Here is a 27,190-nt window from a genome sequence, read left to right as displayed (position 1 = left end):
AAATGCAGAAGCGATTCACTATACGTGGGACCGACCAGCTGGTTGACGGCCCATTCATCTACACCTCGGATGACCAGCAACTCGTTGTTCAAAAAAGTCCTCCACCTAACCTCCCCCCTGAGAACTCTGTCCAAAAAAATTAAGTTACTATGGAGTCTTGTCAAAAAAACAGTCTCTTCCGGTGCTCCCTTGCATTGTGATTCGACGAGGCCTCGTTGATGATGTGGCGCTCACATTGGGTGCGGATGCGTTTGTGCGGTGAAGCAAGGACACACGTCGCCTGTGGTTCGTTCTCTAGTTGCGCTTGGGCCCTGCTGGGTGTTTGTCCCTCAAGGGTCCGGATCTGCCAGTGCGCGCAGCGTGTCTACGAGAGGAGGAGACAGCAACACTCGATGATGTGGCAGTAGGTGGATGGCCGTCCGAGCACATGGTACACGAAGTCCTCACCGTAGTTGTCAGTCATGACTGAGTGGTCCGTATGGGAAGGTACTACCCAAGGTACCTTTCTTTTCTGATGCCGTCCCTTGATCGATTTGGATTATAATATCGCAACCTTCTTGAATTGTTCCTGCATTAATCGCAAGCCACTTGTTACTTTATTGTGTCTATCAAGCATTAGCATCGTCGTTGGTTTTTCCCGGACCTGTCCATCCCGAGCAAGATCGCCTGGACGCACATCGCATCCGCGGAAACGCACCAGCCGTGGGAAAATCAGGAATCGGATACTAATAAGCAAAGCTACTGCTGAGTGATCTCTCGGCTTGACTTACACGGACGATCAAGAGCAGAGCCCCATTCGACCTCACCACTCTGCGCGCTGTATTGCCGAAGACAGGCAAGAAGCCATTTGTGCTCTCTCTCAGCTGAGGAAGTACCAGACGACGCCCACCATGTCTTCGAGATCCGGCAGTGTACGACAGAAGAATCGACCAGCTGTGCGCAGACCGTCATTCCGTGACGAATACAGCCTTGTGGGGATCCGCTACGAGAAGACGTCTCAGGGCGAAATGCCCATACCCATCACGACGATCAACCCTGTCCGCTCGCCATCGCGACCGACATCATCGGAATCATCAGCATCGTCGGGCGCCTGTGCGATCACTGGCGGCAGCCTGATCATAGTCAGGCCGCGCAGGACCGCGCCGTCCATTGACGAGCACCCTGCACTGCGCACTAGAAAGGCAGTGCAACAGCAGTGCAAAGACGTGTGGAAGCGGGACTCTGGCCACGGGGCGAATAGCTTGTCGTCGAGCACGCCAACCATTGATGAGGAAGACGGTGAAGACGGGTCGTTGTTTGACAGGCACTCGGCGCTGTTGAAGAAACACAGACTCTCGTCAGTGTGCGTGTCAGGCTCAGGCTCACCTGCCGTGCTACCGGCAGATCACAATCATCTCCGGCAGGCCAAGCAGGGCAAGGATCAGGCACACAATCATGTTGCATCTGACATGCTCGCTTGCCGGGTCGCATCCGACACGTCCGTCCTCCCATCGCGTTCTCCGTCTGTATCAGCGCCATCGTCACAATCGCCGCCAAAAAAGCTCGCCAGAGGCCTGAGCATTCGCTCAATCTTCTCAATCACCAATAGTCCAAGACTGTCTGCGACTGCACGGAGTGCTTCCACGCCAATGCGGGACCAGGTCACGCCCGAGCCCGTAAGGGAGCCCCTAATATGGGGCTATCCGTCCCCTGAAGCCGCCATCACCAGCGCTAGCGATGAGCCTAACAAGAAGACCCCTAGCACGCCAATTTCAACGCCAAAGGTCGCCGCCCGCGAGTCCATCGGGTCCTCCTCTCCCAAATCGCAACCGCAACAACGCGACTCGGTCGAGACCATCGAAGCCACTCACTATTCTCCTCTCGACCTGTCACTCCCCCCGGACGGCTTGCTCGACGATGGTTTCCTAGCCAGCTTATCCTTCTCTCAGCGCGGCAGTGTCATGTTTGGTGGGCAGCGAGCTCTAGCTTTGGACGATGCCACCATGGCACATCAATCAACATCGCACGCGCAACCACCCCTCGAAGACCCGCGCACGAGCGTCGACAACGATCCCAAGCCGTCGCCTAGCCCGGCGACAAACCTATCGCCAAGCGCTACACCCGTATCAGAGACAATCCCTGGCTCAGGGACGCCTGCGAGCGACGCGACACCAGACACTGGCCATGCCACTCCCGATGCCAGTACGCAGGGGCAAACCTCCGAGCCTGAGCGACCGGCCGAGCCCCAGTCACAGACACAATCTGAGCCACCACCACAAGCGCAACAATCCACACAATACCTGAACGTACCGTCGGATATCCGCCTAATGGAGCCCGACCTCGAGAAGGAGTCCCGAAAGGTGAGATCGCTCTACGCTGCTGACGAGACCCCTCGATGGGAAGACGGTGCCCTGCCATCCTTGTCAGGACGAACGGCCTCTCCCATCGAGGAGGTGTCGCCCGAGGAGGACGAGAACGACCCGTAGGATTTCCTTGTCTCCCGTGTCTCATGGTAGCATACAAGCTGACTTGTCCCCTTTTCCGGTCGTGTAGGTCTCACGGTCGCCTTGGTCCCGTCAGAAGTACCCCGTGCTCCGGCGCATCCTCTTCGCTCCGACCTAGCAGCGCGTACAAGACGCACAAGGATAGTGGTGTTAATCCCGAAGACGGGGACGACTTTGAGGGTGTTGAACTTGACCGATATGGGTTCATCAGGGAGACGAAACGCCCAAATTCATCGAGGGTCGGCACGCCTACAGAGATGAAGTCAGCACTATTCTCGCCTAGAAGAGGGAGGAACGTACTGCAGAAGAGGGACGCCTCTGGTGTCGGATCCCCCCTAGGAACAATACGACGGCCACCCAGCCGGAAAGTGTCGGCGAGATCGCTCAACACCCAACATTCCGAGCTGTCGACCACCTCTTTCCGATCACAGCGCTCTGCCATGCGTCATGCCAGCAACTTGCTCCCTCACAATCGCGACCGCCGGTGGATGGACGAAGCGGGCGATATGCTTACCGTCTCACCGAGTCTTCAAAACGTTGCTGAAGAAGCGCAAGTCGAGAAGATCTCGGAGGCATTGAAGCGGAAAGAGTGGGAGCGATCGGAGAAGTGGCAAAAGATGGCCAAGAATATCAAGAAAGGAGCTCAGGGGGAGGGCATGGAGTTCGAGTTCGACGCCAAGAATCCAAAGCTCATTGAAAGGACGTGGAAAGGCATTCCTGACCGCTGGCGGACGGCAGCGTGGTGGTCTTTTCTCGACACCAGCGCCAAAAATCACCCCAACTCGCGATCTGTGGACGAGATCATCGCCGAGTTCCACAAGCTCCAGTTGAAACCATCTCCAGACGACGTACAGATCGACCTTGACGTTCCGAGAACCATTGGCCGACACATTATGTTCCGTCGACGATACCAGGGCGGCCAGCGGCTGTTGTTCCGGGTGTTGCACGCAATCTCGATATATTTCCCCGAGACCGGCTATGTCCAGGGCATGGCCTCATTGGCGGCGACGCTCCTGTGCTATTTTGAGGAAGAGAAATGTTTCGTCATGATGGTCCGCATGTGGGAGCTGCGAGGCCTCGACCGCCTCTACCGCCATGGCTTTGAAGGGCTGATGACTGGCCTTCAAGAATTCGAAATGTTCTGGCTCAACAAGGACGTTGCCAAGAAACTGGTAGGTGGCCGTCCGCCTCCCTGGTTTGCAAATACTAATCGTGGCACAGACGGAGTTGGGAATAGACCCAACAGCATACGGCACCAAATGGTACTTGACCTTGTTCAACCTTTCACTGCCTTTTCCTGCGCAGCTTCGTGTCTGGGATGTGATCATGCTGCTGGGCACATCAGGTGAACGCGAAATGAAGCCGACCAAGAAGGCTACGAAGACTTTGATGGGACCACCCACAGGCCTCGATGTCCTACATGCCACCAGCGCGGCGCTGATCCACGCCATGCGGGAATTGCTGCTCGACTCGGACTTTGAGAACGCCATGAAGGCGTTGACGTCCTTTGTCACCATCAAAGACGAGGATCTACTCATGAAAGTCACAAAGGCAGAATGGAAGGCTCGTCAAGGCAAGCGAAGGTCGTAGCAGGCCTTCCCCTGCCATTCACATAATTCACCGAGCCGCCACCGCTGATGATGGCGAACTTGAAACAGTCATGTTCTTCTCGTCTTGCGGCTTTTTTTGCTTCTTTGTTTGGGAATAGCGACGGATGGGGCATCGCCCAACTGTTTTTGCGAAAGCTCTCGATACCCCCTGGAACGCTTGTCTTGTTTGAAATTCTATTTTTCTTGTTCTCTTTTCCTTTGCAGCGCTACGGCTAACTGCGCGCGCCTTGACGGCAGTCTCTGGTTTTCCTTTGTCCGTGGGAGATGACTGTATGTAAGTGAGCATCGGCTAGCAGAGAGCGCACGTGTTGGGCTGGGCTTGTTTCCACACAATATACCCCTTTGAAGATTATTGGCGGAGTGGCGTGCTATGACAGGGCGGTAGGATACGTGCTTGGAAGGGGCTTCACGAAGGCAGGCTGGCTGGGCTCTTTCTCTTAATGAACGCAGAGAACGACATGTCGGAGGTGGTGATTATTAATAGAGTAATTGACGACCTGATTCTATCAGAGCACCGCACCGGTGCTGCTGAAGACCCCGTGAGAATGTGATCCTGGCCGGCGGGTCCGTGCGCTACGCTCCATCGGCGCCGCGTGCCATCCATGTCAGATGGGGGGGGGGGCCGCCCATCCCCGACGCCGAACCGAGCCCGGCGCGATGATTTGCGCTCCAGCTCAATCGATGGCCTTGTCAATTAAGTTACGCCACAGAAGGTCCGTTGAAAGCCGCATTCCAGTCTCGAGCCACGCGACCACGTGCCAGCCACACTGCGCACTATCGTCAAGGAAGCTCGCGTGGAAAGTTCTAGACCGAGGATGCACACCGCTGTGACCGACCCCCCGGAGCCAAGAGCGCGGAACGAGAGGACAGCTTCCCCGCGGACGTCGTCTATTCAACCCCCGAGATAGATTGGTCAACGGCCGGAGCGTTCCTCAGGGGTTGTCCATTGCCGTCACGTAGCCATTGCGCCGGCGTGTAGCTTAGCTCAGCTCCATATTTGTATGTGTAACTTCTGACGTTGGTTTTCCCCCCAGTATGCTACAGATGACGCTGCCTGAGCCTTTATATCGTCGTGCTTATCCATTGTGTCGTGTTCTCGTTCCATGCCCCGTGTCCCAAACCGTAACGGCCGTTGATGCATACCTACAAAATGCAAGAAAAGAGACAATTGTCTAAAATCTCGAAATCAGGGAAGATTCGTGACAAGAAAATGGGAAACAAGGTGTTTCCGGTACATTACAATAGCTCGGCAACGTCAGTGGCCGCGTCATTGACGCTTGCCTCGCTGGGAATCATGCCCTTGGGAACGAGGGTCAGATTCGACAGGCGACCCTGGTCGTGTGCCACGGCCACTCCCGCCGCCGCCGTAGTACGCAGACGGACTCTGCCACGAGTGGGTGCGTGCCTCGGATGACTGCTCGGCCGGATTGCCTGACAGCAAGGACGACACCGAATGTTTCCCAACTTCGCTCCGCGCTCGTTCCCTCGAGACTCGCACCGGCGACTTTTCTTTCGCCGATCGGTCCGACTCCTCTGCCCGTTCTTGTGTCGTACTCGATCGGTACCATGATAGATCGCTCCGTTGGCGTTTGTGGCCTCGCCTGTTGGAGGATGGCTGCATATGGGAGGACGTGAGTGATGGGGGTGACCGTGGTGGTTGATCCATCGTCGAAGAGCCCGTCTTTCGCTTCTTGGGTATGTCTCCTAATGGCGCGTTGCACATTAGTCAATGGGCTCTCGCTTCCGTTTGATCTGTGACGAACCAGGAGGACTGCTGGGCTTATTGGTGCTGGCACTCGTCGAGCCGCCGGCCTGCGACGTCGGGGGCTGCCAGTGATGGAAATACAACCCGGGGCCTGATTCTTGCGACGACTGTTGCCCTTGCGATTGGCCATGTGGTGGGTGTGTCGATGGCCCTGCTACGAGCCCGCCGCTCACAACGTTCGTGTTTATGTTGGGCGGGTTTGCCATGGGCTGGGACTGGTGCGCCGATGGTCCTCCTATCGTTTGCGACCTGATTCGAGACGGAGAGCCTGGCTGTGTCTGATACGTGGCTGAGGGATGAGGCGGCGCCTGAGCTGGTACTCCAGATCCATATGGGCCAAAGCTTTGCCCCGAGGGGTCTCGCTGGTGGCGAGGGGAGGCTTGACCTTGCGGTGGCATGATCTGTAGATGATGGCCTTGAGCTTGAGCGGTGTTCATGAATTGCTGAGCCCAATCGAGAGCGGCCTGAGGTAGGACGCCACCTGCTCCCATCCCAGCAAAGACAAGCGGCACCATAGGGGGCGGTATACCGCCACTTAGAGATGCTCGCAACATGTCGGACTCGATTTTCCGTTGCTCGAGGCGCAAAGTTTCCTGTCTAGTCCTCTCTTCCTCCTGCTTCGTCCTCTCTTCCTCTGCTCGAGCTTGCAGCCAGTTTTTCATGGACTCCTCTGAGCCTTGCCATTGGTGAGGTGGTGCTGGCAGAGTCGATGGCTCCTGGGCGGCGTTGAGGTGACTTTGCCCCCCTGTCCCCCCTGGCGGCGGCGGTGGTTGTTGATGAGAATGTGACTGCTGCGGGACTACATGCTGAGGGTGGTGATGAGAGGGAGGAAGAGCGTGCGGTGGCGCGTGTGAGCTCACGGATGGCCCCTGTTGTTGATGGGGAGGCAGGGCCATGGCTGCCGGTGGAGGCAAGCCACGGTGAGAACTTGACATTTGTTGTCGAGGTGGAGGAGGGCTATGACTCCGTCTTGCCGACTTAGCGCGCTTGAATGGGTGGTCTTGATACGTCCCAGGAGGTGACGATCTGGTGTATGGTGGCGTTGGAAGGTCATGGACTGATGTGTAGCCGAACGCCGAGGCCTGCTTTACGGTAAGCATCTTATCGACTGAGAAGATGGTAGTGAGGTAGGTGAGAGTGACTGGGTGTGTGCAAGTGAAAAAGATCGCGAAGGCAATGAGTTTGCATCCAGACTGGGGGCAGAGCTATGCTCCAGTGGGTAGAGAGAGCCTATGGCTAAAGATGGATGCGAAGCGAAGAGTATGTTTGGGGGACAGATACGTCGAAAGCAGACAATATAAGTGAGCGGTTACAACCTTTGTGTAGAATGTGGTGTGCCAAGCGAGCTGGATGGGTCGACCAGCTCAGGAAAGGGTAGTAGTCGGGACGAGCAGGGCCTATGGGATGGAGGGGCTAGCTAGCAGTTCCAACCTCATTTGCTATCACAAGGGTGCCGATGGCACGATGTCAGTGGGTTTCGACCGCTGCGGCTTAATCGATGTCGCGGCCTTGCCCGAGGCCAAGCAGGGGAATAGGTAAGGTAGTGGTACTGAGACGGGCTGCTCAGCATGTACGGATTTCTCCTGTGCCTCAATCGCTGCACCTGTGACGGCGAAGGACTAGCAGGGCCTTGACCAAGGATATAAGCAGGATGTGAGAGCACTCGTCTGTTGCGTGACGACAGTGAGCATACAGACGCGGATGAGGATAGGCAGAGGGGAGATGGAGAAGGCCCAGCGAGCTATGGCTCCCGAACTCGGCAGCAATCGAAGGGGGAACAGACCATCAACAAGTGGCAGTTCTGGAGATCGCGGTAGCTAGCTAGGATACACCCATGGCAGTCTGCTTCCTGTACAGACGGGACCGGCAAGCCAAACGCGCGGCAGACAGTCTCGCAAGGCTGGGCAACCAGCACTGAGCAGGGGAGTCGTCTTTCTCGGTGAACGGATCCAAGTCCTGCGCGAGGCGAATTACTCAGTTGGGAAGGAGTGCAAGGGTTGCCGCCAACTTGTTTAGGTTCAAGAGTCGAACTTGGGGTTTGACGTTGCTGACAGGGCGGTGGTGGCGTCTGTCTGTTTGTCTGGGGTTGCGCATGAAGGGGCCTTGGGGCTGTACCGGCAAGGTGAGGAAACCGACCTGGAGATTGGAGTGAAGGACCGGATTTTACTGTAGCAAAAGTGCACCAGTCGCCCTCGTCATGAGCAGCTTCGGTCACAGATTAGGAAAGGGAAGGTTCAAAGGAGGATGTGCGAGGCAGGCAAGGCAGGCAGGCAGGCACAGAGGGGAGGGACGTTGGGAAGGATGGATGGGGTCCATTCGTCAGACGAGACAGGAGGAAAGACCACAAACCTCGACTGGACCTTGACTTTAGGTCGGCCATAAGCCACCGGCGTCCTTGGCCCACTGTTAATGCCACCGAGGAGCAGGCACAGACAAAAAACCCTTGACCATGTCTGGACAAGCCTGGCCCAGGACCGGGCTTGTAGCTTGACGGCTAGGCCTGTGAAGGCAGTGGGGGCCGATCTGCTGGTCCGCCCGTAACACCAGTGAAGTTGTGAAGGGGGGTCCTTTTTGTGAGTTGTTGGGTGGAGGGGTTCTCGAACCACAGGTTGGCGTGGGCCACCCAGCTTGCGAGTGCTCCATATCGTTCGAGTGCGGCGACAATGAATAATTAGCGGCTGATGGGAGCTTGCACACAGTTCAGGGCTCTGGCAAATGCAGTACTGTGCCCAAATCACAGATAGATTTGCTTCTGTTGTGCAGTCTGCATCCCCTTCGCGTTGGCTGGCCCGCAGTGTCCTAGATTAGTCCACCCTAGACACTTGCTGGTTCGCCGGAGGTTTCATGTAGCAATCAGGAGCTCGCGAAGTTGCGTGTCTGCAGCAGACGCCTATGCACCATGGAACGATTGCCTCATTGGGTACACTAAGGCGATCTGCTACTGTTGGGAGGCAGGGGCCCCATGATGCATGATCCGATACATTTGTCGATGCCATTCAACCCAAACTGATGTATTTAGTAAATCGGCGTGCTGAGACAGCCAGCTGCCGGGACTGCGCTGGGTCAAGGTCAACAACTCTCCAGCCATGAGACACTTCAGCCATGTGACGCTTCAGACGAGCCGTAGAGAGCTATTAATTGCCGCCTTCAAGGTTGTACTTATGCCAGAGCCAGTGCCAAGCCCAGTCGGTTGAGTTACCGAGCTTTGGGTTACATAGGCCGGGGACCAAGGTCATAGTGTCTGTTTTAGCTACAGTTCAATAGCTTCCACCATGGCCCATCGAATGAAGCGCTTTTCGGAACCTAATTATTAATCTTCCTTAGCAGAGTGGATGAAAGGATCGTTCCCTAGAAAAGCAGGCTTGCAAGCCTCTAATTCAGTGGGCCAGTGGCGTCCTGTATGGCATCGCGTCCACAACCGCGCCCGCGCTATTTTGTTGTTGTTGTTGGCTTGTCGTACGGGGGCCGGAGGGAGGATGGAGACGGCATGACTGATATTGTCGCCTCGTGCGGCGATGCACAGCGCGTACGAGCATAACACGAACTCAAGCACGCCGAGCGGCCACGATGCAGGTCGAGCTGGGTGGTCTGTGCAATCGGGACAATGCGCGCTGATGCACAAGTGAAATAAGCTCCGGGCTGGGACTATTACGCCTGCCGCTGTCGGATGCCGCTTTTTTCTTTTTTTGGATGCCCAACTTTGCTCGCGGCTTTTCGCTGCGAGCCTGCGATGCAGCTGTGGGCACTGGGCATCAAGCCGTTGCGGTCGTCGCGGTGTGGGCGGGTCTCCAGTCGTCTCTGCTCTATTCTGGTCGATGCAGTCTGTGTCCAGTTGGGCACAATTGTATTAGTCCAAGACCAGGGTTCATTCTTAGATATTCGGCGTTGTGGACGGGGTCCTGGTTCAGCTTGCAAGTCGAGGCTCTAATTAGGCTCCTGATTGTCGGTGGCTTACCTGCTGCTTGTCTCCTTCCAGACATTTATTAGTTTGATCGGGTCTTTTTCCAGGCAAGCGCTGTTGCCTAATTGGGCGGCAGGCCACGAGGCAGCTGAGCTACCGACCGACGTATCGGTCATTGCATTCCAGCTGTAGAAGCGAAACATCATCAGTGGTGACACAGCCGTCGTGACTGCTTCACACGACATGAGCGCACGTCCGAGCATCTCGATTATCTAGGCCTGGTACCATACTATCTATCGTTCAAGACCAGAAGACTAGCTGTGGGGCTCATTCCCTCCCTTGCCCACTGCCAGTGGGACTGTGGAAAGCTACTATTATAACTACATATTCATTGGTAGACGTACCTAGCTAGTACGAGGATACGTGCATCTATCCGCAAGGAAACCAACATGACCATTTTGCACAGTCCAACCGCAAACAAGGACTGTGATCTTCCACCTCGCAAGGACCCGATCTCCTCTTGGCGCCAGCATGCAAGATCCTTACCATTCATTGCTCTGAGCTGGCGGTGTGCACACCGACTAAAGACGACACAGGATCTCAAGTGCCACAGGGTAGGCTGGCTCACCAAGCCATAATTCGGAATGAGAACACTGTGTACAGACCGTGATGCATTTCCAAGCATTTTGCCAAGTAGGAGCATATGCATATGATACGTACTCCTAACAAGTATGTAATTATGCCGTGCACCGTCGTCCCCGCGAGCTTCCACGCCATGAGCCGTCAATGGTCAATCCGAATCGGTCCAGCAACAGCGGCATAAGCTCGTATTGCAGATAGTCGCGAACGCGCTAGGACATTTCCAGCTACAGACGTGCAACTCTGCGCGTTGTGGCCTTTTCTCGGATCCCTGCCACGTCGAAACTGGGCCATCTGAAACAGCGCGGCTGAGGCTATCGCTGCGACCGCCAGCCAACAACAATTCGTAACGGAGTACGACTTTGCACTCTGACTCGTCGTCTGCCCGCTTCATCAGACCCAGAGAAGCCTGACGCTAGACCTCAACCAACAAACATACGCCGCCCAGACTTTCATTGTGGTGCTCCTAGGCCTCGACTGCCACCAAACGGCCAGTCAGGATCGCCATACGCGCAGTCGTTGCAACTGCCGTGCCAGTCGCACAATGAGCTGTCACTGATAAATGACAGCTCAGTCAGTATTAGATACTGTGGAGAAAAAAGAATGCCTTGATCACCGCCATGGCACCACAACGATGCTCTGTTAGCATTCGGGTCCGAGCATACATGCTCGTAGGCTGTAGTTGGGATGCGTTTCAGAACTCCAGATCGAGAAATCGCAGAGTAGGAACGCGGTCGGATGATGCATCTCCTACTCTACGTACTACAGTAGTCTGTCACCCTGGACCCGAGTTGGAACGCTATATCCACGATCAGCATCTCAATTTACCCAATACTATTAGGGGCAGATTCGACACAGAGAGGAAACTTTTCTTTCATCCGCGGCACGGCTTCACATGCTTCACATGGCCACATTGGGAGTCCGCAGACAACTCGAGACACATGTCCGGGCGAAGTGGTAAGAAACTTCGGAATCATGAAACAAATAGACACGGCCAACAAGTCTCGACAATGGGCTGCACATCATCAAGCGCACGGTAATCTGGTGGCGGTCTCATCTGCACAGGCCTCCTCCGAGGCTGTGCGATCCGAACAAGGACGCTCGCTCCGGTGCTCGTCTCATTCTGACGCATCATGATACCGAATGGACGTGCGCTGGACGGCTCGGCACGCAACCCAGTCTGGGAAGGCTCCAGCGCCTCCTAATGCACTTTCTCCTACACTCCGTAAAAGGACCTCCACATTCTGCGGTGGCTGAGCTTCAGCACGGCTGGGAATATGCATCGTACCGATCCAGGAACAAGGTAACAGTCATGAAGCAGCAACAACCACAGCACCTCGGCTCACAGACAGTTGCGAGTCTCGGACTGAATATTGCGCAAGGTAAAGTACCTTGCCTTACTGTAGGTCCTGCAGGCTGACCGGTTCATTCATGCAGAAGCACGCACTGATCCTACTCGACCCTGACCGTGCGCCCTTTCCTGTACATAAGAATAGTAATTCTCGCGCAAGCCTCTGCACAGTGTGCCTATGTAAGGTACGGATATACCTGGCACATGTCCGCAGAGCATCTTCCTTCGGCTTCGAGTGACCTCCATCCGCTCGCCAAGTCCAATCCCTTCACCAAAGAGTCTTCGGCGTCGACCTGCCCATGCCAGACTAGTACCATGTAGTAGCGAGTACGCACGGCTGGATTCCCCGGCTGCAAGTCGCCTGCCATTGCATGTCGATCAGACCGAGGGCCTGCCGGCGCTCATAGGCATCATAACAATAACAAGACTGCGTCACGGTGTCAGAGGCCCATTGAACCCACGCAGCAGCAGGCCTCTCTATACCCAGAGGCGAGGAATGCCTCGGTCGATTCTGCGGTCAATAACGCTTCCAATATGTACTCGTCGTGTCTAGAGGATACGATACGGCACCCTCGCACCAAGGCAGATGGAGGATGCCAGAGCGACGTAATACTGCGACTTTCCACGCTCCGAGCGTAGTGTTGTAGTGCATGCAAGGGCAAAAGGCCCTTGGCCGCGCGCTTCTCCAGTACATGTAGTCTGCGGCTTGCCTGCTGTTGGTTGTACATGCTCATTGCAGGTCAACCAGGCCTTGGTTCATGGGTGAACTAAAGTGTCTCCGTCAATGTCGCAGCGCATACGTCCCGCGTCCCGTAGAAGATGCATGACAGACAACGGAGCCATCTCTAGCCACCGAGCTTGCTCGCCAACAGGCTAGGGAGGATATGGTAGAGCTTCTACGTGGGGCCAACCGCCTCCCGGACAATCGACGACTGAGAGCCTGGCCTGGCCTGCCAGCCATTTCATTTCACATCCTACTCTTATGAATGCATGCTCCGTGCATCTTCAACGGACCTCTGTGAATGTCTTCAAATCGCTCATCGAATCCTTCCAGTAGGCTGCAAACGGAATCTCAAAGCTCCTTGGTCCATTTTCAGACACAGTCAATCCCCAAAAGACGCTGGCAATAACGAAATATTCGCTCCCTCAAAGATTGTGCTCGCCCGATGCCTATGCAGTCTTCGTCTGACAATACTGAGATACCAGTGGAAAAGAGTAGCCCGCAGCTCCACGACACCTGACTGACGCCGGCAAAATTTCCCCATGTTATATACCTTTGATGCTCCTTATGTATGTGTGAAATGAAAGCACCTGAACCAACCCCTCACTTCTTCTGCGGTGATAGCCCATGACTATTGTAGGGACATGTTGTATATGGTACGCGGCACTCTTTCACTGACAAGTATTGGGGAAGCCCGTGTCTCGCAATCAACGGCCTGCTTGCGATGGCCCGTTTTGTTCGTCTTCCCCGTTCGTACCAACCGAGGGCGTCCCGTCAATGCCCTCTGCGTCTTCCGTGGGCGTGCCTGTGCCCCTCAACGAGCGGTCTTTCTTCACTAGGACACCCCGAGGCCGCTCGCTGGCCTTCTCGGAGGCTGCTTTGCTCTTCACCAAGTCAGTGATGGTGCGGTTCGGAGGCTTTTTGACGTCTCGCTGCTCTGGTGTCGAGTCACTGTTGCCCCGGTTCTTGACCAGTTTGCGAGGCTGCCTCTTCTGCTGCTGTGTGCTGATTTCTTCGCTGTTGGACACGCGGCTCTCCAGTGATGTACAACTTTCAGCGGGACTGACGCTCGAAGTGTTCCGCGGGGCCCGGCTTTTGCTGGTGTCAGGGCCTGACGTCTCGCTCCGCCGCTTCTCGAGCATGGGCGCGTCTTGTGCCTGCAGGCTTGAGTCGTCGATCGGTTGGTTGAAGATAGCTCCATCCCGCATCGGGTCGTCAACGATTATATCTGGCTTTCCCTCTTTAGCCGGAGGCGGGGCCTCGACAACCTCGACCGAGGGCCGGGACGACGGTGTCGCACTGTTAGGCGTCTCCGATTCGGGTTCCACGTCAGGGTGCTGAGAAGACTGGTCAGTGTGTTCTCTTTCCACCTTCCCCGCTGCTTACTCACCTGCTTGGTAAGGTACGCGTCCAGTTTGTTTTTGAGCACATCAGCCCGAACCGGCTTGGCCAGGTAGTCGTTCATACCAGCTGCAATGCACTTTTCGCGATCGCCCTGGATCGCGGATGCCGTCATGGCAATGACAAGCACCTTCCGGACCGCTTCCAAGGGATCCTTGCGGATGAGTCTCGTTGCCTCGTATCCGTCCAACACGGGCATCTGTACATCCATCAGCACCACATGGTACGGATTGCCTTCTCTGGCCTTCTGCCGAAGTCCTTCGACGGCAACCAGACCGTTCTCGTAAGCCATAATGTTAGAGTAGCCGAGGCGCTTGGTATACTGTATTGCAATCCGCTGGTTGATCGGGTTGTCCTCGGCGACGCAAATACGAAGGTCTTCTTTCGACATTGTCGAGAGATCGAGGTACGGGTTTGGCGAGGCCGAGCGGCCACCCTCAACAGCCGCAGCCGCCGACGAGCGCTCGGCATGGTTGGCCCTTGACTTTGACTGCACATCACCGGCTGAGACATTCGAGTTGGCCTTGTCAAACGTCACGGTGAACCAGGCTGTTGTGCCGACATTTTCCTCGCTTTCCAGTTCGATCTTGCCTCTCATCATGGTCTGGATGAGCGATTTGCAGATGCTGAGACCCAAACCGCTACCGCCATACTTCCGGGCCGTACTGGCGTCTGCTTGGCTGAACGGCTGGAATAGCTTCGCCAGTTGCTGTGGTGGAATGCCGATGCCGGTATCGCGAACCCAGAAAGTGAGCGTGGCACTCTCTTCCGTCTCGGAATCGAGCTTCGCGCCAATGGTGATAGAGCCGTTCTCCGTGAATTTGAGACTGTTGCCAATGAGGTTTCCGAGCACCTGGTGCAACCTGATAGGGTCGCCGAAGATGAGCATTGAAGGTAGGTCAACGCTTTGCACTATCGACACGTTCTTTTTCGAGGTCTTCTCTCGGTTACTGTACGAAACAGCCCGCACGACCTCTTTGATCATTTCCTCGGGGTTGAATGCAATGACGTAGAGTTTCATCTTGTCAGCTTCCATCTTGGAGAAGTCAAGAATGTCGTTGATAACTGTCAAAAGAAGATCGGCGGACACGCGGATCGAGTCGGCCATCTCCATTTGCTCCCTGTTGAGTTGGCTGTCGCGCAAGAGCTCCGAATTGCCAATGACACCGTTCAGGGGAGTGCGGAGCTCGTGCGACACATTGGCAAGGAAGATTGACTTTGCCTTGGCCGCCTCCTCCGCCAGCTTGACGTTACGCTTGGCCTCAGCCTCGGCGTCCTTCGCCTTTTGCTCAGCAGCTACGGCCTTTGCCAAGGCCTTCCTCTGCACCTCAACCATGGACTTGTTCTTAGCTGAGATCTTCTCAATGTTCATCATGGCCACGGCGTTGGAATAGCTGATGCCGAGCTGCATCACCAGCAGTTGCAAAACACTGACATTGCGGTCGGCGAAGGAGCCGGATTCGCCTTCCAGGTAGAGCACGCCGTGGAGCACGTCCTTGCCCGTTTCGTCTTTGCCATGTATGATCGGAATAGCGATGATGGATTTGCCGGCTGGATTCTTCTGCAGCCACGATTCGCTGACGTTGCTAAACCGTTCGTCGTTACCAAGATCTGACACGAAGACAACCTCCAGGAAGCGGGTGCAGAAGAGCACCACGTTCTCGTTGATAAGTGACTCTTCAGACATCGAAAGCCCTGGCTGGTGTGACGAGGCACCTTGCTCAGGGTCACCGCTCGCAGCGATAACCCACTTGTCGTTTCTTGGATCATGCGGCGCATGGACTTGCTCCCGAACGACAATGGCGGCGAGCGTCGCAGAGCCGCCGCAGGTCTGCAAAATAATATCGCACATCGTTTTCAACAGGTGGTCGACACGGAGCACCGATGAAATGACCTGGGAACTGTGGAGGATAGCATGCAGGTCAATCATGTCGAGAGTGGGCAGTCCAGCGCCACCTTCAGCTTGGACATTGACGGATCTTCCCCAATCGGCCACGCGCTCTCCAGTGATCTCTGTGAGATTGTTGTTCGAGGTTGCCGGTGCGAGTTCAGCACCAATCTCCCCGTTTGCTTGCCGGAACTGGCCGGGCGCCGTGTCGGTCACAAAGTCTGTTTGCGCGGCGGCATCAACCATCATGTGATTACGGGTCGGACCGTGAAGCAGCAGAGAATGCTGCTCCTCGATAGTCGCCGCAACGCCCGTAGCAGATAGTTTTCGGTAAAGGCCGAGGGCCTCGACTAGCGCGCCACGTGCTGAGCGACGCGCCTTGCGCCTGACGAAGAACCCAGCCATGAGGTAGTCCCCCAGTGCCTCTTCAAAGGTCAAATCATGTTCAGTGGCATGATCCAACGCTTCTTCATAGTGCCGTACAGCTTCTCCGTGGAGACCGGTAAGCTCGACTGTTTGAGCGTCCAGGAGTTTATGCCATGCAAAGTAGTTGATGTCAGACGCTGCGCCCCAGTCCTTGATCATCTGTGTGAGCTTTCGCAGGTCTGCAACAACGTCCTCGACCTCAGCACCGTGATCTTGTGACTGGTACCGGGGGTCTTGCATCTTGTTGAAGAGTTGACCGGCACGGGCCAAGCCATAGAACAACAGGATCAAGCGGCTATTGCGCATCGTCCATAGCATCGGCAGGTTGGCGACACAGCGCTGACCGACCTGAACGGCCTGATCGTAGTGGCCAAACAAGAAGAGGGGAACCAGTTCCAAACTCTCGTACAAGAGAGTGGATCTGTTGCTGTGACAAACCGTCGAGTCCAACCACGTCTTGTACTTCACGACATTATGATGCTCATCGCCAAGCACATCCAACGGGTTGTCTGTATTTGTCTTGCCTTGCAAAGCCCGGCAGACTTGCTGCATGACAAGAAGCAAGACGCCTCCGCGCGTGTCGTTGGTCCACGACACGACGTCGTCACAGCCGTATTGGCAGAATGCCTCCAACTCTGCAAAATTCTCGCTAGAGTAGAATTTAATGAGGGCATGCAGACCGTAGCTGAGGATGGTCGACATCCGATCACCAGCGGCAGAAGCGAAATCTACAGCATCCTCCATCTGCACGAGTGAGGCTGGCATTGCGTTTGTCAGGTGGCCCAGAAGACAGGGGTAAAGCATGAGGCCTCTGGCAATGGAAAAGGGGTCTTTGGCCCTGTGCAAAATCTCCTGCGAGATACGACCCATATCGACCGCGAACTGCGCCCGGTTCCAACGGGCGAGGGCGATGACAGCAAAATGCAAGAAAGCCATGCCCGATTGCGGGAACAAACCTTTGTCGAGATGTGTCTCCATCATGACCATGGTAAGGTAGTAGTACCGGAGGCAGTCACTCCACCAGGCAGTACTGCATGTTTCTGAAAGTACGGCACCGATGGATGCCAAATTGCAGTCCACCGCCTGGTCTAGGCTCATGAGCGTGGCTCGATCCATTGACAATATCTTTGCTGACAAGATCTCAAACTTCTCATCGCACTTCTCGTACGTCGGTTCATCGTCGAGCTCAACATCAAGAGTCGCCAGGCATTCCCTCAACGCGACGACCGCGGCCTCAACGTTGCTGCTTTGAGAGAAGACCCTGGACTGAAGAACGTATGCCGGTGCCCTGTCAATGGCAGTCTTTGCATTCCTGAAAATTACGGCGAGAACTTCATGTGCTCTCTGGTGTTGCCCCATGAAGATATGGCACTCAGCAGAGCGAAGATACAGTTGAATAGTCTCCGCGTAGGATCCGTCCTCTTGACTCGAGTCCCATGGAGAATCTTGTAGTAGCTTCATGGCATTTTCGTACAGTCTGCATGCGGTAGGCCGAGCTCCATTCTCGGCAGAAGCCAGAGCACGGTCGATGAGAACTTTCCGGAACGGGCGTCGGATCGACACTTGAGCCCTGATAATGTCCACCGCTTGACAGATGTGGAAAGCGGTGGTATCCCAAAGTTGCGTGTCGTCAATGTAATATTTCATCAGCGTTTGGGCAATGCTAAAGTGCATGCGCCGCGCACTGCATTCCTTCAGCTTGGAGGCGGCGTGGATGTATCGATCATGGGCAAAACGGAACCGATCATCATGCTCGGTGGTCACAATGATATACGCCTGTATGGCACTTTGCAGCCCGGCGATAGCTTCGTGTTGCGAATATGTGCGCTTGCGGCCTGTGGTGCAGCAAGAGGGATTGTCTGGGTCCTCCACAGGAAACTCGCCACTCATCAGCCGAGATACCAATTCAAAGGAGAATGTATTGCCGAGCAATGCAGCCCACGCCAGTAGCTCGCGAGCTGCCGAGCGTAGCTCGTCAAGCCGACTAGTGATGAATCCTGTGTCGAGAACATCGTAATCCTTTTCTCCTCGAAACTGTTCGAAAAGTCTGTCCAGGTCGTAATGCCACATGTTATCTTTGTAGTCGTACCAGATGCACTTTTTGCGATGGCATGCGCTCAGCATCTCGCGGATATAGAATGGGTTGCCAGCCGTCTTGGACTGTATCACGAGGGCCAGTGGGAGTACCTCCTCTTCCTTCCTGCAGAGGGTCTTGGAAACATACTCCACAATGTCGGTCTCAGTAAGAGAGGCAAGTGAAATGCGAGTGATGTTCGGAGCCCCTTGGCGCCGAGAATCGTCCACATCTGAAGAGTATAGGATTTGGTGCATCTTCTCGGCCGGTAGCTCGTCAGGCCTGTGCGTCAAGATAATGGCCATCCTCATACGGGTGCCGATAATTTGGTTTATCAGCTCGAGCGACTCATCATCTGCGAAATGCAAATCATCCAAGCAGAAGCATATGAACTTGTGTGTGGTGAACACCCTCAAAACGTCCAAGAAGATGTTCATGAGGCGGGTACTCTTTGTAGCCGCGCCGGCACGAAGAAATTCCTGTGTTGATTGAGAAGCAATGCTAGGATTCCTCGTGAGAGGCGCGGGTGACAACCTGTCTGGCGAGGAGCCACGGCGTTGCCTTGGACCACGGCCGTTACGGGGGAGAGAGCCTTGTGAGGAGGATATTGAGCGAGCTACGACAGACGATGCGTCCGGTGGCCCAAAGAGGAACTCGGGTAGTCCAAGTGTCTTCCACAGACTCGGCCAGACGGGTCCAATGTACTGCTTCAAGCCCTGGTGAAAGGGCGTCTCCGTGTTTCTCTCACCCCAAACCTGCTTGAACAGCGCTGAGAAGAGTTTGATCAGGGGTCCAAAAGGTGTACGTCTCGAGGTATCGAACTTTGCTGTAGCGCAATAGCCGCGGCGGCGCGCCTGACTCAGGACGTTCTGTACCAGGCAGCTCTTGCCCAACCCTCCAACGCCCTCAATAGTGATGACCTCGCAATGACCACGCCGCCTGAACTTTGCAGTTCCTAGTTGGCGCGACAGCCCACCTGCAGACGACTCCCCGATGCTAGGCCGGGTATCGGTTCCAAAACTCTCAGCAAGACTGCGAGCCTCGATGGACATGGAATGATGGCGCTCGAATGGTCGGGCACCTCGAGCGTGCGCTGTTGACTGACTAGATGCGGTGTCTCCCGAGATGGTGTGCGCGTCGGACTGGAAGGATTGCTGTGGCGTCCGTTGTCTCGATGGATCTGCGGAGACAGTCTGGGTGAACGATCCGCTCTGGCGATTTACGCCATCCAAGGAGCTCGCACCCTCGCTAGAAACGTCGTCCATTCCCTGACCGTCTGTCGACGGAACGGAGCCGTCTGCAAAGCGGCTCGTAGCCAGTTTCCCCCCCACGGCATGGCTTTTCGCAACACGATCAATGACCCTCAATACCTCGTTCATCTCCTTTTGTCGACCAATCATCGTAGTCGGTAGCATAAAGAAGGAGGAGACGTCCTTACTCCCAATCTGAAACTGTTCGATGGCCGCAACATCACCGACGCCGAGAAGGTGCTGGATTGCCATCAAGTCGTGCCGTAGTCCGCTCGCTGAGTTATACCGATCAGAGATGTTCTTGGATGTGCATCTCTGGATGATACGCCCTATAACATCAGGGATATCAATGCGGACATCGGAAACGCTTGGGATCTTGCGCCCGAGCACACCCTGCACAATGTCTAGCGGCGTGTCGCCCTCAAAAACCGGTTTCTGGGTAAGAAGCTGCCAGAACAGAACTCCACTGGCGTAAATGTCGGTGCGGGAATCGGGTTCAGCTGGCATCCGCCCAGTCTGCTCCGGGCTGATGTAAAGTAACTTGTGCCGCGCCCCAAGCTCTTGCGAAATTGTTGACCATCCGATGCTGGTCAAACCGTGCTCAAACGAACGAATGCCCGAGCCAAAGGACAGGACCCTGACCTTGTTCTCTTCCAGGTTGAAATGGAAAGCATCGCTGCGGATCTCACCGTGTACCATACCATGCCTATGATGCAGTATCTCCAGACACTCAGTGACCCCGATAGCAAAGTCAAGAAAGCGCTCCAGGCTGATGGGTGGCTGGAGTTTGAAGTTTGGATTTCGGTAGCCTCTCCACGCGTCATTGTACTTGCGCGCCGTGAAAAACGCAGGGCCCATGTCCAACACATTCCAGAGGTGATCTTGTCCAGGATGGTGATATATGGCCACCGTGATCGGGCCGCGATCGCCAGGCTGTGGCGTCAGTCGCACAAGGTCAATAGGCTTAGCTATGTGGTTCCCTTCCGGGTCGGCGGACGTCGTCAAGCTTCTCGTGATCTGAAAAGCCCGTTCTTCTCTGAGACCGTGGTAGGAAATCCGCGCGACGACTGGCTCGTCGATCGATAACATATCACCACTGAAGCTGGGGCTTTCATCGGGTGTAGCGTCTTGGGATTCTGCTGAAGTCGGGTATTCGAAAGCACCTAATTGTTCTGAAGGGGATGGCCCACCAGAGGGGAGCCTTGCCACAGATGCTGGGCTGGAGACATTTTGCGACGAAGTCGAAAATGTCGAAGCAGTAGACACATGCCGACTCCCAAATATGTGCCTGCAGAGTGGTCAGCCACCATCTCAGTTGGTGTACTTGTCTTTGCTCACCAGAAGTCATATGTAGAATGGAACGGGTCCTGCTGCTCGTCCCAGGTGTAGCCAGCGATGTGGCGGAGACGCTCAAAGATACGTTGCGGTGGATCGAGGAGATCATTAGGCATGCGAGCGGTGCTGTCCATCTTGCTGCAACGCTGCCACGCTCAGATGTCGCGGGGAGGCGAGCACCTTTCGCTTGCTTCCGCAATGGTCGCGGGACAAAACCTTCCCTTCGAACACTCTCACAACTATGATGCTGTAGCGGCGTTCATCCAAGACCCGGTGATGCGCCCATTCTCGGTCGTGTTGTACTTTTGCAAAATCGCTCGGTTGGGAAATTGTCGGTGCACTCGCAGTAATCAGAAGTGAGCAAAGTGCTGTTGCCAAGCACGCTCGTCGAACGGTCGGGCGCGCCAGGCTTCGAAGCACGAGAGGTGATTCGTGATGTTGGACTGTTGCGACACAATCTCCGCTGGTGTGACTTGTCAAACTGGCGCTTCGTCTGGTAGATGGGTCGGCTCACTGTAGATGGGAAAATGGCAGCCCAGCGGCAGACTGGACTGGACTGGCTGGATCCGTGGGAATGGAGATGAAATGGGATACTGAAAGTGGATGGATCCGAATGTTCCATGCGCGGCTCTGGTTGGTTCACAAGTGACCCTCATGCCTGGGCGGGCGGGCCATGGTGCTATCAGTCAAGACAGACTGGAGGGGAAACTTCCATTACCCTTTGAATGGACCTGCGCGTAACGCTGTTAGCTCCATGTCTAGTTCCCGCACTGGCGACTTCCTCCTGGCCTACAATACAGTGTTTCCTTTCGCCAGGTATGTACATGGCTGCTAGCAGCATGTCAATCACATGGCAGCTGCACAAAGTTCTACATAATGAGCGTCAACCCAGGCAAACCTACACTTAGCGCGGTTGCCACAGAGCCCAAGTTAGCCCAGAAGAATATTGATAAATCCCTAGCCACGTGTAGCCCGTCGACAACCTAATATCAGAGAAACAAAACACCTCAACGGTTCGCGATTTCGTAGCTGCATCACCTCTATCTTGGACTCGGCAAAGCTGGGCGATGATGTCAGTGTCTCTGATATTGTTCGGTCATGCTGTGCTATGACAGCATCCCGCGCCTGCCAGAAATGCACCTCACTTTGCTTTTGGCAAGTTGCGGATGAGAGGCAAACTGAATAACGTCGTTCCGACTCGAGCCAGGACCCGAAGTCCAATCAAACTCAGTTAAGCTTGTACAGGACCAATGAGCCGGCGAGAAAGCAAAGTAATCACAGCGTTCAAGTCTATCTCTATTTGAGTCTGTTTATCGCATTCGCGGGTGTATATCTTAAGCTCATGGCGACAGTGCCGATGACTGCCCAATGTTGATGATGCCTGCTCACGCTCCTGAACGTGCATCCAATTCCGGCGCAATGCGCTAACAAACCCTCGCTCATAAGCTCACATCATGCTCGTCTATCATTCAATCTAGACTTCGGGTATCCCGAGGTCAGGCTCTCAAAAGCGCCCTACGCCTTGGGGCGAACAGGCATGGTCTTGCCACCGTATGTGAAGTCCTGGGTCAACCGCCTCTCGGTGTTCTTGCGGGTGTTGACAAAGTCAGGGTAGTTGAGAGTCAGCTCGACTCCACCCTGCACAATGGCATCGACAGCCTCCACGCCGAGCATGAACGAGTGGTCCTGATTGCCGACCTCGTACCTCCAGCTGCCAAAGCGGCCACGCGAGTAGATGCCCATGTCCTGGAGCTTGGGGAGGAGCTCCTTAAGGACACCCTCACGCTCGAGCGACGGGGTAGGGTAACCGTGGTCGAACTTGCGGTGGTAAGTGGACACGATCTCATCATCGGGCTTGAGGAGCTCGGTGTTGACGAGGCCCTGGATGCTGTCGCGGAGGATATTCTCCTCGTCGACAGGCTTCATGGAAGACTGGGAGACCTCGAGCATGATGGACCAGTAAGGACCCTCCTGGGCCTCAGTAGACTTGGGCTTGCTGCCGTCAGCCTTTTGAAGAGTGGGAAGCTTGGCATCCTTCTGAGGCTGGTTGTAGGGGGAGTAGTTGGAGAAGATGGTGGCGCGGTAGAAGTTGCAGTTATCCTCGGGGAAGTACAACCAGCACTTGTCGCCAATGCGCTCGGGACGCTCGCCACGGATGCCAACACCAATGACGTGAGTCGACGAGTAGAAGAGGCCCTTTGAGAGCTTCACAAGCTCTTGGTTACCCATCTTCTCGACGAGGTGGTCGACGGCCATGGTGTTCACGAGCTTGCCGTAACCGATGGTGGTGCCGTCGGCAAGAGTGACGGTCTTGCCCTCCGCATCAACCTTTGTGACCTCGCCCTGCTTGTTGAAGCGCTTCTTCTCCTGAGGGATGGTGTCGGCGACAGCAGTCCAAATTCCACCAGTACCGTCGCGGGCAGGGAAGCGGAAAGTGGCATTGGGGCCCCAGTTGCCGGCGGTCTTGTTCAGGATGACGTTCTTCATGACAGACTTGACATCGGGAGCGGCAACGCGCTCGCCCAACCAAGCAGCTTGCATCTGAAAAGGTTAGCGAAGGACACCCGGGGAAAAGGGGAGCGAACGAACCTTGGTGGTGGGGACAGCCCAGACCTTGAAGTTGTAGGGGCGCATGAAGATGTCGCAGATGCCCTCACCCATCATGCGCATCATCCACTCATCGAAGTCCTTGGGCTTGGTGTTGGCGACACGTGCGGTCAAGGAAGCATCGACGAGACCATCCATGCACTTGACCTGATCCTCCTTGGGGAGCATGGAGATGTTGTTCTGGAAGGGGTAGGGAACCCAGAGGCCCTTGTAACGAACGTATGACACACGCTCGTGCGTGAACCAGTCGTCATCCTTGGGCAAGGCCTCGTCAAGGCAGTCGTCAAAGTACTTGTAGTGGGAGAAGATAACGTGGCCGCCGACGTCGTAAAGCTGTTTGGGTCTAGTTAGCGTACTGACGCTACCAAAAAGTCTATTGTGTAACTTACGAAGCCCTCATCGGTAACATCAGTGCCAGCAAGACCACCAGCCTTCTCAGCGGAGTCAATGATGAGCCATGAAGGGCCGTTCTGTAGCTCGTGTTAGCTGGAGTCGCGCACAGCAGCAAGCGAGCGGTGAGAACCCACGATTTGATTCAGACGCTTGGCGGCACCGAGACCAGTAGGTCCCATGCCAATGACGAGAACGTCAACATTGCTACAAGACCATGTCAGCATGCGTGTTTATCGATTGAAGCATACATCATCCTCTCTGTGGACCTGCTGCGTTCCAGTTCAAGGGGTTGGTACTCACATGTCGGCACCCATGGTGGGGAGTTGTTTTTCTGGTAGAGCTTGGTGGGGGTTGGGATGCGAAGACAAGAGGTCGTCGTCGTGAAGGCGCCGAAACGTACCAAGAACGGGTATGCGAAAAGACGCTGAGAGGTAATTATAATCAAGGACGAGGTTCGCGAGGCAAGGCAGGCAAGCTTCGTAGGAGGTTTGGCCGAAACGATGGGGTTGGGTCGCTGGCAGAAAAAGGAGACTGGAGATGGGGTGGTGGCTTTCTGGTGGGAGCGGTCTGATCCTGTCTCCATAGAGGGGCTAATATTATTCTGGGTCTCCATTTGGCGAGGAGCCTGAGGGAAGGGGGCAAACGCATCGTCCATGCGGCAACCGCTTCCAGGGGCTCAAGGGCCCTTCAGGACACTGCCAAACTTCCACATAAAAAAGGGGCCAGCGTCACATTAATGCGCGTGACGCTCCACACGCACCACCCAACGAAGATCCACTCAGCCCACCCCTGACTTCCTCATCTAATCACCTCAATTCTCATTATCCTTGATCAGCAACATCTTAATTAGCGGTATCTTGAAGTTGAATCCGTTGGTCTCCCACCTGTGGTGCCCTCACGGTTGGTCGCCGGTAGCAACCAGCCACGGCAATTCACAGTCTGTACTCCGTACTCTACCAGCTTCCCCATTGCTCGGATCTTCCGCGAGGATTTCCTCACTGGTGAGTAGCGCGGGGCTCGAGCTGAGGTATCTACGAGCCTGATGCCAAAAACGCCGGGTACGGGACATTAGCAGCGACAATCACACCTCCAATGGGTACCATCCCCTATCGAGGATCACCACCAAACTGCAGTACGTAGTAGAGTGGCTGAATATTGCTCGGCGGAGACCGGCGATAGCTTGCCAACTCGTGGCGGCACGCAATGGCTTCACTGGCTATCAGATGCGAGAGATCGCAGCAAACGTTGACCTTCACCGCCCCTGAATCTGTATTCGCCCACACACACAGCCTACCAGCCTCTAGTCTAGACTGTCTAGTCAATATCAGCCTGCCACTAACATTTCTTGCAGAACCGGGTAGCAAGCAAAGAAACCGAAGCTTGGCCTGCGAGACCCCGCTTTGATATTTTAGCGCCTGGATCCCTGCGTTCTAGCCGCCCGGTGCCGACGCCTCCAAACAGCCGCGAGGCTGATGAACCCTCCTCGATGCTGGGCATTCGGGATCATCAGGTGTAATTATAACCGATTTGCTCAAACCTCGAGAACGCGCAGGCCAAGAGCGAAACATCTCCTCCGCTGTCACCATATATTGCTGACAATCACAGCCAGTCCACCTTGAAATTGACTCGAACAATGGTTCTGCCGACTATTGCTTGCTCTGGCGCGAAAACTGCCCCTCCACGACCTTGTTACCGCAATCTCCTGAGATGAGGACAATTCCCTCACATATGAGGCTTGAGCAAGGCGATAAACAATAGTAACTCATAACGGAGCGAATTCGTGAAGTTACGTATGGTAGGGGGCTTTCCACCGGTAGGATCATGAATCAACTGAGACTGAAGCAAGCAAGAACGCTGAGCCACAAGAAGACATTCCATCATCTTCCTGCCATACTGTACATATGTACTCACTGCCATTCCGGAAAGGCACATACAACGGTATCAACCACTCAAAGGCACAAAGCGGACTTTACTCCGGATTGACAAGCATCAAGTAAATGCAGCCCAACAACGGTAGAGTCGTCATTGATTCATCCCTCCACATATTGTCCCGGATGTGAAACAAGCTTCGAGTCAACCGAGCTTGATGCTCGGCATCTTCTTGGCCATATCCGCAGTCTTGGCCTGTAACCATCCGACAGCGGGGAACGAGATTCCGAAATTGTTTTAGTCAAGAACCATCGCCGTCGTCATGTTCGCCCTAGGATGAATTCGGAAGTGACTCAGAAGCGTTGCTTCATCCAGTGTGAGTAAGAAGTGCATCAGCTTATAGCCTCATATAATTACAGCTTGCGCCTTCTCTTACCAGCCTCGGGCTAGATCCCACTAACTCGACTATTATTAGATGTTGAAGACGAGATTGTAGTTATACGCGTCGGCAAAGTGCTCACTTCATTTTGAAAGCCTTTGTTTCTCGACGGTGCGAGGATCGATTAAGCAGTGACAAACAGTGGCCATGCCGCCGGCCCGGAGCACTGATTCGATCAGCAAGTTCAAATGAGGCTTTGACTGTCTGATCAGCAGTTCGAATATTTACATAGCCACGGTTTGCGTGGCTTCCGGCATGCTAAAGCCGTGATCCTGAAACAAGAGCAGATCATGCTTGCTCCATGCAACATTCCCCACCCTCCAAAAGCTTGGATTGACGTCGGCAATAACGAGTAGTTGTAGCGAAGATCTGCGTTAGGTCGTGGTCCCGATGCCACGTAATCCTCCCACTTCTAAGTGCGTACGTGAGCCCGAAGGCGCTCTCACAGCTGAGGATTCGCCCTGTTCTCGCATGCTCGGTCATGTATTTGCGCGTGGTGAGAGCGCTGGGAAATGGACACGGACAGCGCTACAGCGTTCTTGGTGTCCAGCGGCGTGAGCATCGTCGCAGATTTGCGTCAATCGAGAGAAGGAAGTCTCACCATGACGCCCATGAACCCAGCATGATCAGTCCAAATTATCAGTCTGCATGTGATTGCTGCTCGCAAAGCAGCAGAAAGCATTATTTTTGGCGAGTTGGCAATAATCCCGACAAGGCAATCTATGCCAAGCTTCTTTGACAAGATCGCGTGTCCGGAACGTAGCGTCGTTCTGCGAACACGGTCGCTTGGCATGCCGCTTGCGCCAATAGATAGTGTGGAGGATCTATCCGTATGAAAGCAACCAAAAACAGCCACAGCTCGCGCAAGACGAGATTGACTTCGACACTTGTTGTCGGGTGACAATTAACGAGTACCAAATATATACACAAGAATTGTTTGTTGCGCATGATTTTGAACTGACTCCGGGGGATAACCTTGCGAGAATACGCAGGTACGTAGCTTGTGTCATCCCACGTGATCGACCCTTTGAGGCTAAC

The 27,190-nt window shown here is 54.9% G+C and overlaps 3 protein-coding genes across 3 annotated transcripts; 1 reads left to right on the top strand and 2 right to left on the bottom strand.

Moving 5' to 3' along the window:
* Window positions 1–890: 890 nt before the first annotated feature.
* On the top strand, window positions 891–4,073 carry J7T54_007038 (TBC domain-containing protein -like protein; the record flags this gene model as incomplete). The annotated part of the gene is made up of 3 exons (XM_051510101.1): window positions 891–2,461; window positions 2,533–3,655; window positions 3,705–4,073. 3 exons carry the CDS (start codon window positions 891–893, stop codon window positions 4,071–4,073), a joined length of 3,063 nt encoding a protein of 1,020 aa, XP_051366252.1.
* Window positions 4,074–13,177: 9,104 nt separating this feature from the next.
* J7T54_007037 (Two-component system protein A-like protein) lies at window positions 13,178–20,978 on the bottom strand (the record flags this gene model as incomplete). Its single annotated transcript, XM_051510090.1, has 3 exons — window positions 13,178–13,807; window positions 13,861–20,797; window positions 20,848–20,978. 3 exons carry the CDS (start codon window positions 20,976–20,978, stop codon window positions 13,178–13,180), a joined length of 7,698 nt encoding a protein of 2,565 aa, XP_051366251.1.
* Window positions 20,979–22,359: 1,381 nt separating this feature from the next.
* Window positions 22,360–24,158, bottom strand: J7T54_007036 (uncharacterized protein; the record flags this gene model as incomplete). Its single annotated transcript, XM_051510079.1, has 5 exons — window positions 22,360–23,385; window positions 23,434–23,784; window positions 23,841–23,921; window positions 23,979–24,048; window positions 24,145–24,158. The coding sequence occupies 5 exons, from the start codon at window positions 24,156–24,158 to the stop codon at window positions 22,360–22,362; spliced, it is 1,542 nt and encodes a 513-aa protein (XP_051366250.1).
* Between the last annotated feature and the right edge of the window lie 3,032 nt (window positions 24,159–27,190).

Source organism: Emericellopsis cladophorae, assembly GCF_022114955.1.
Source record: "Emericellopsis cladophorae strain MUM 19.33 chromosome Unknown NODE_2_length_1295279_cov_118_880017, whole genome shotgun sequence".
NCBI classification, from domain to species: Eukaryota; Fungi; Ascomycota; class Sordariomycetes; order Hypocreales; family Bionectriaceae; genus Emericellopsis; species Emericellopsis cladophorae.
This window is presented reverse-complemented; position numbering and strand designations above follow the sequence as displayed.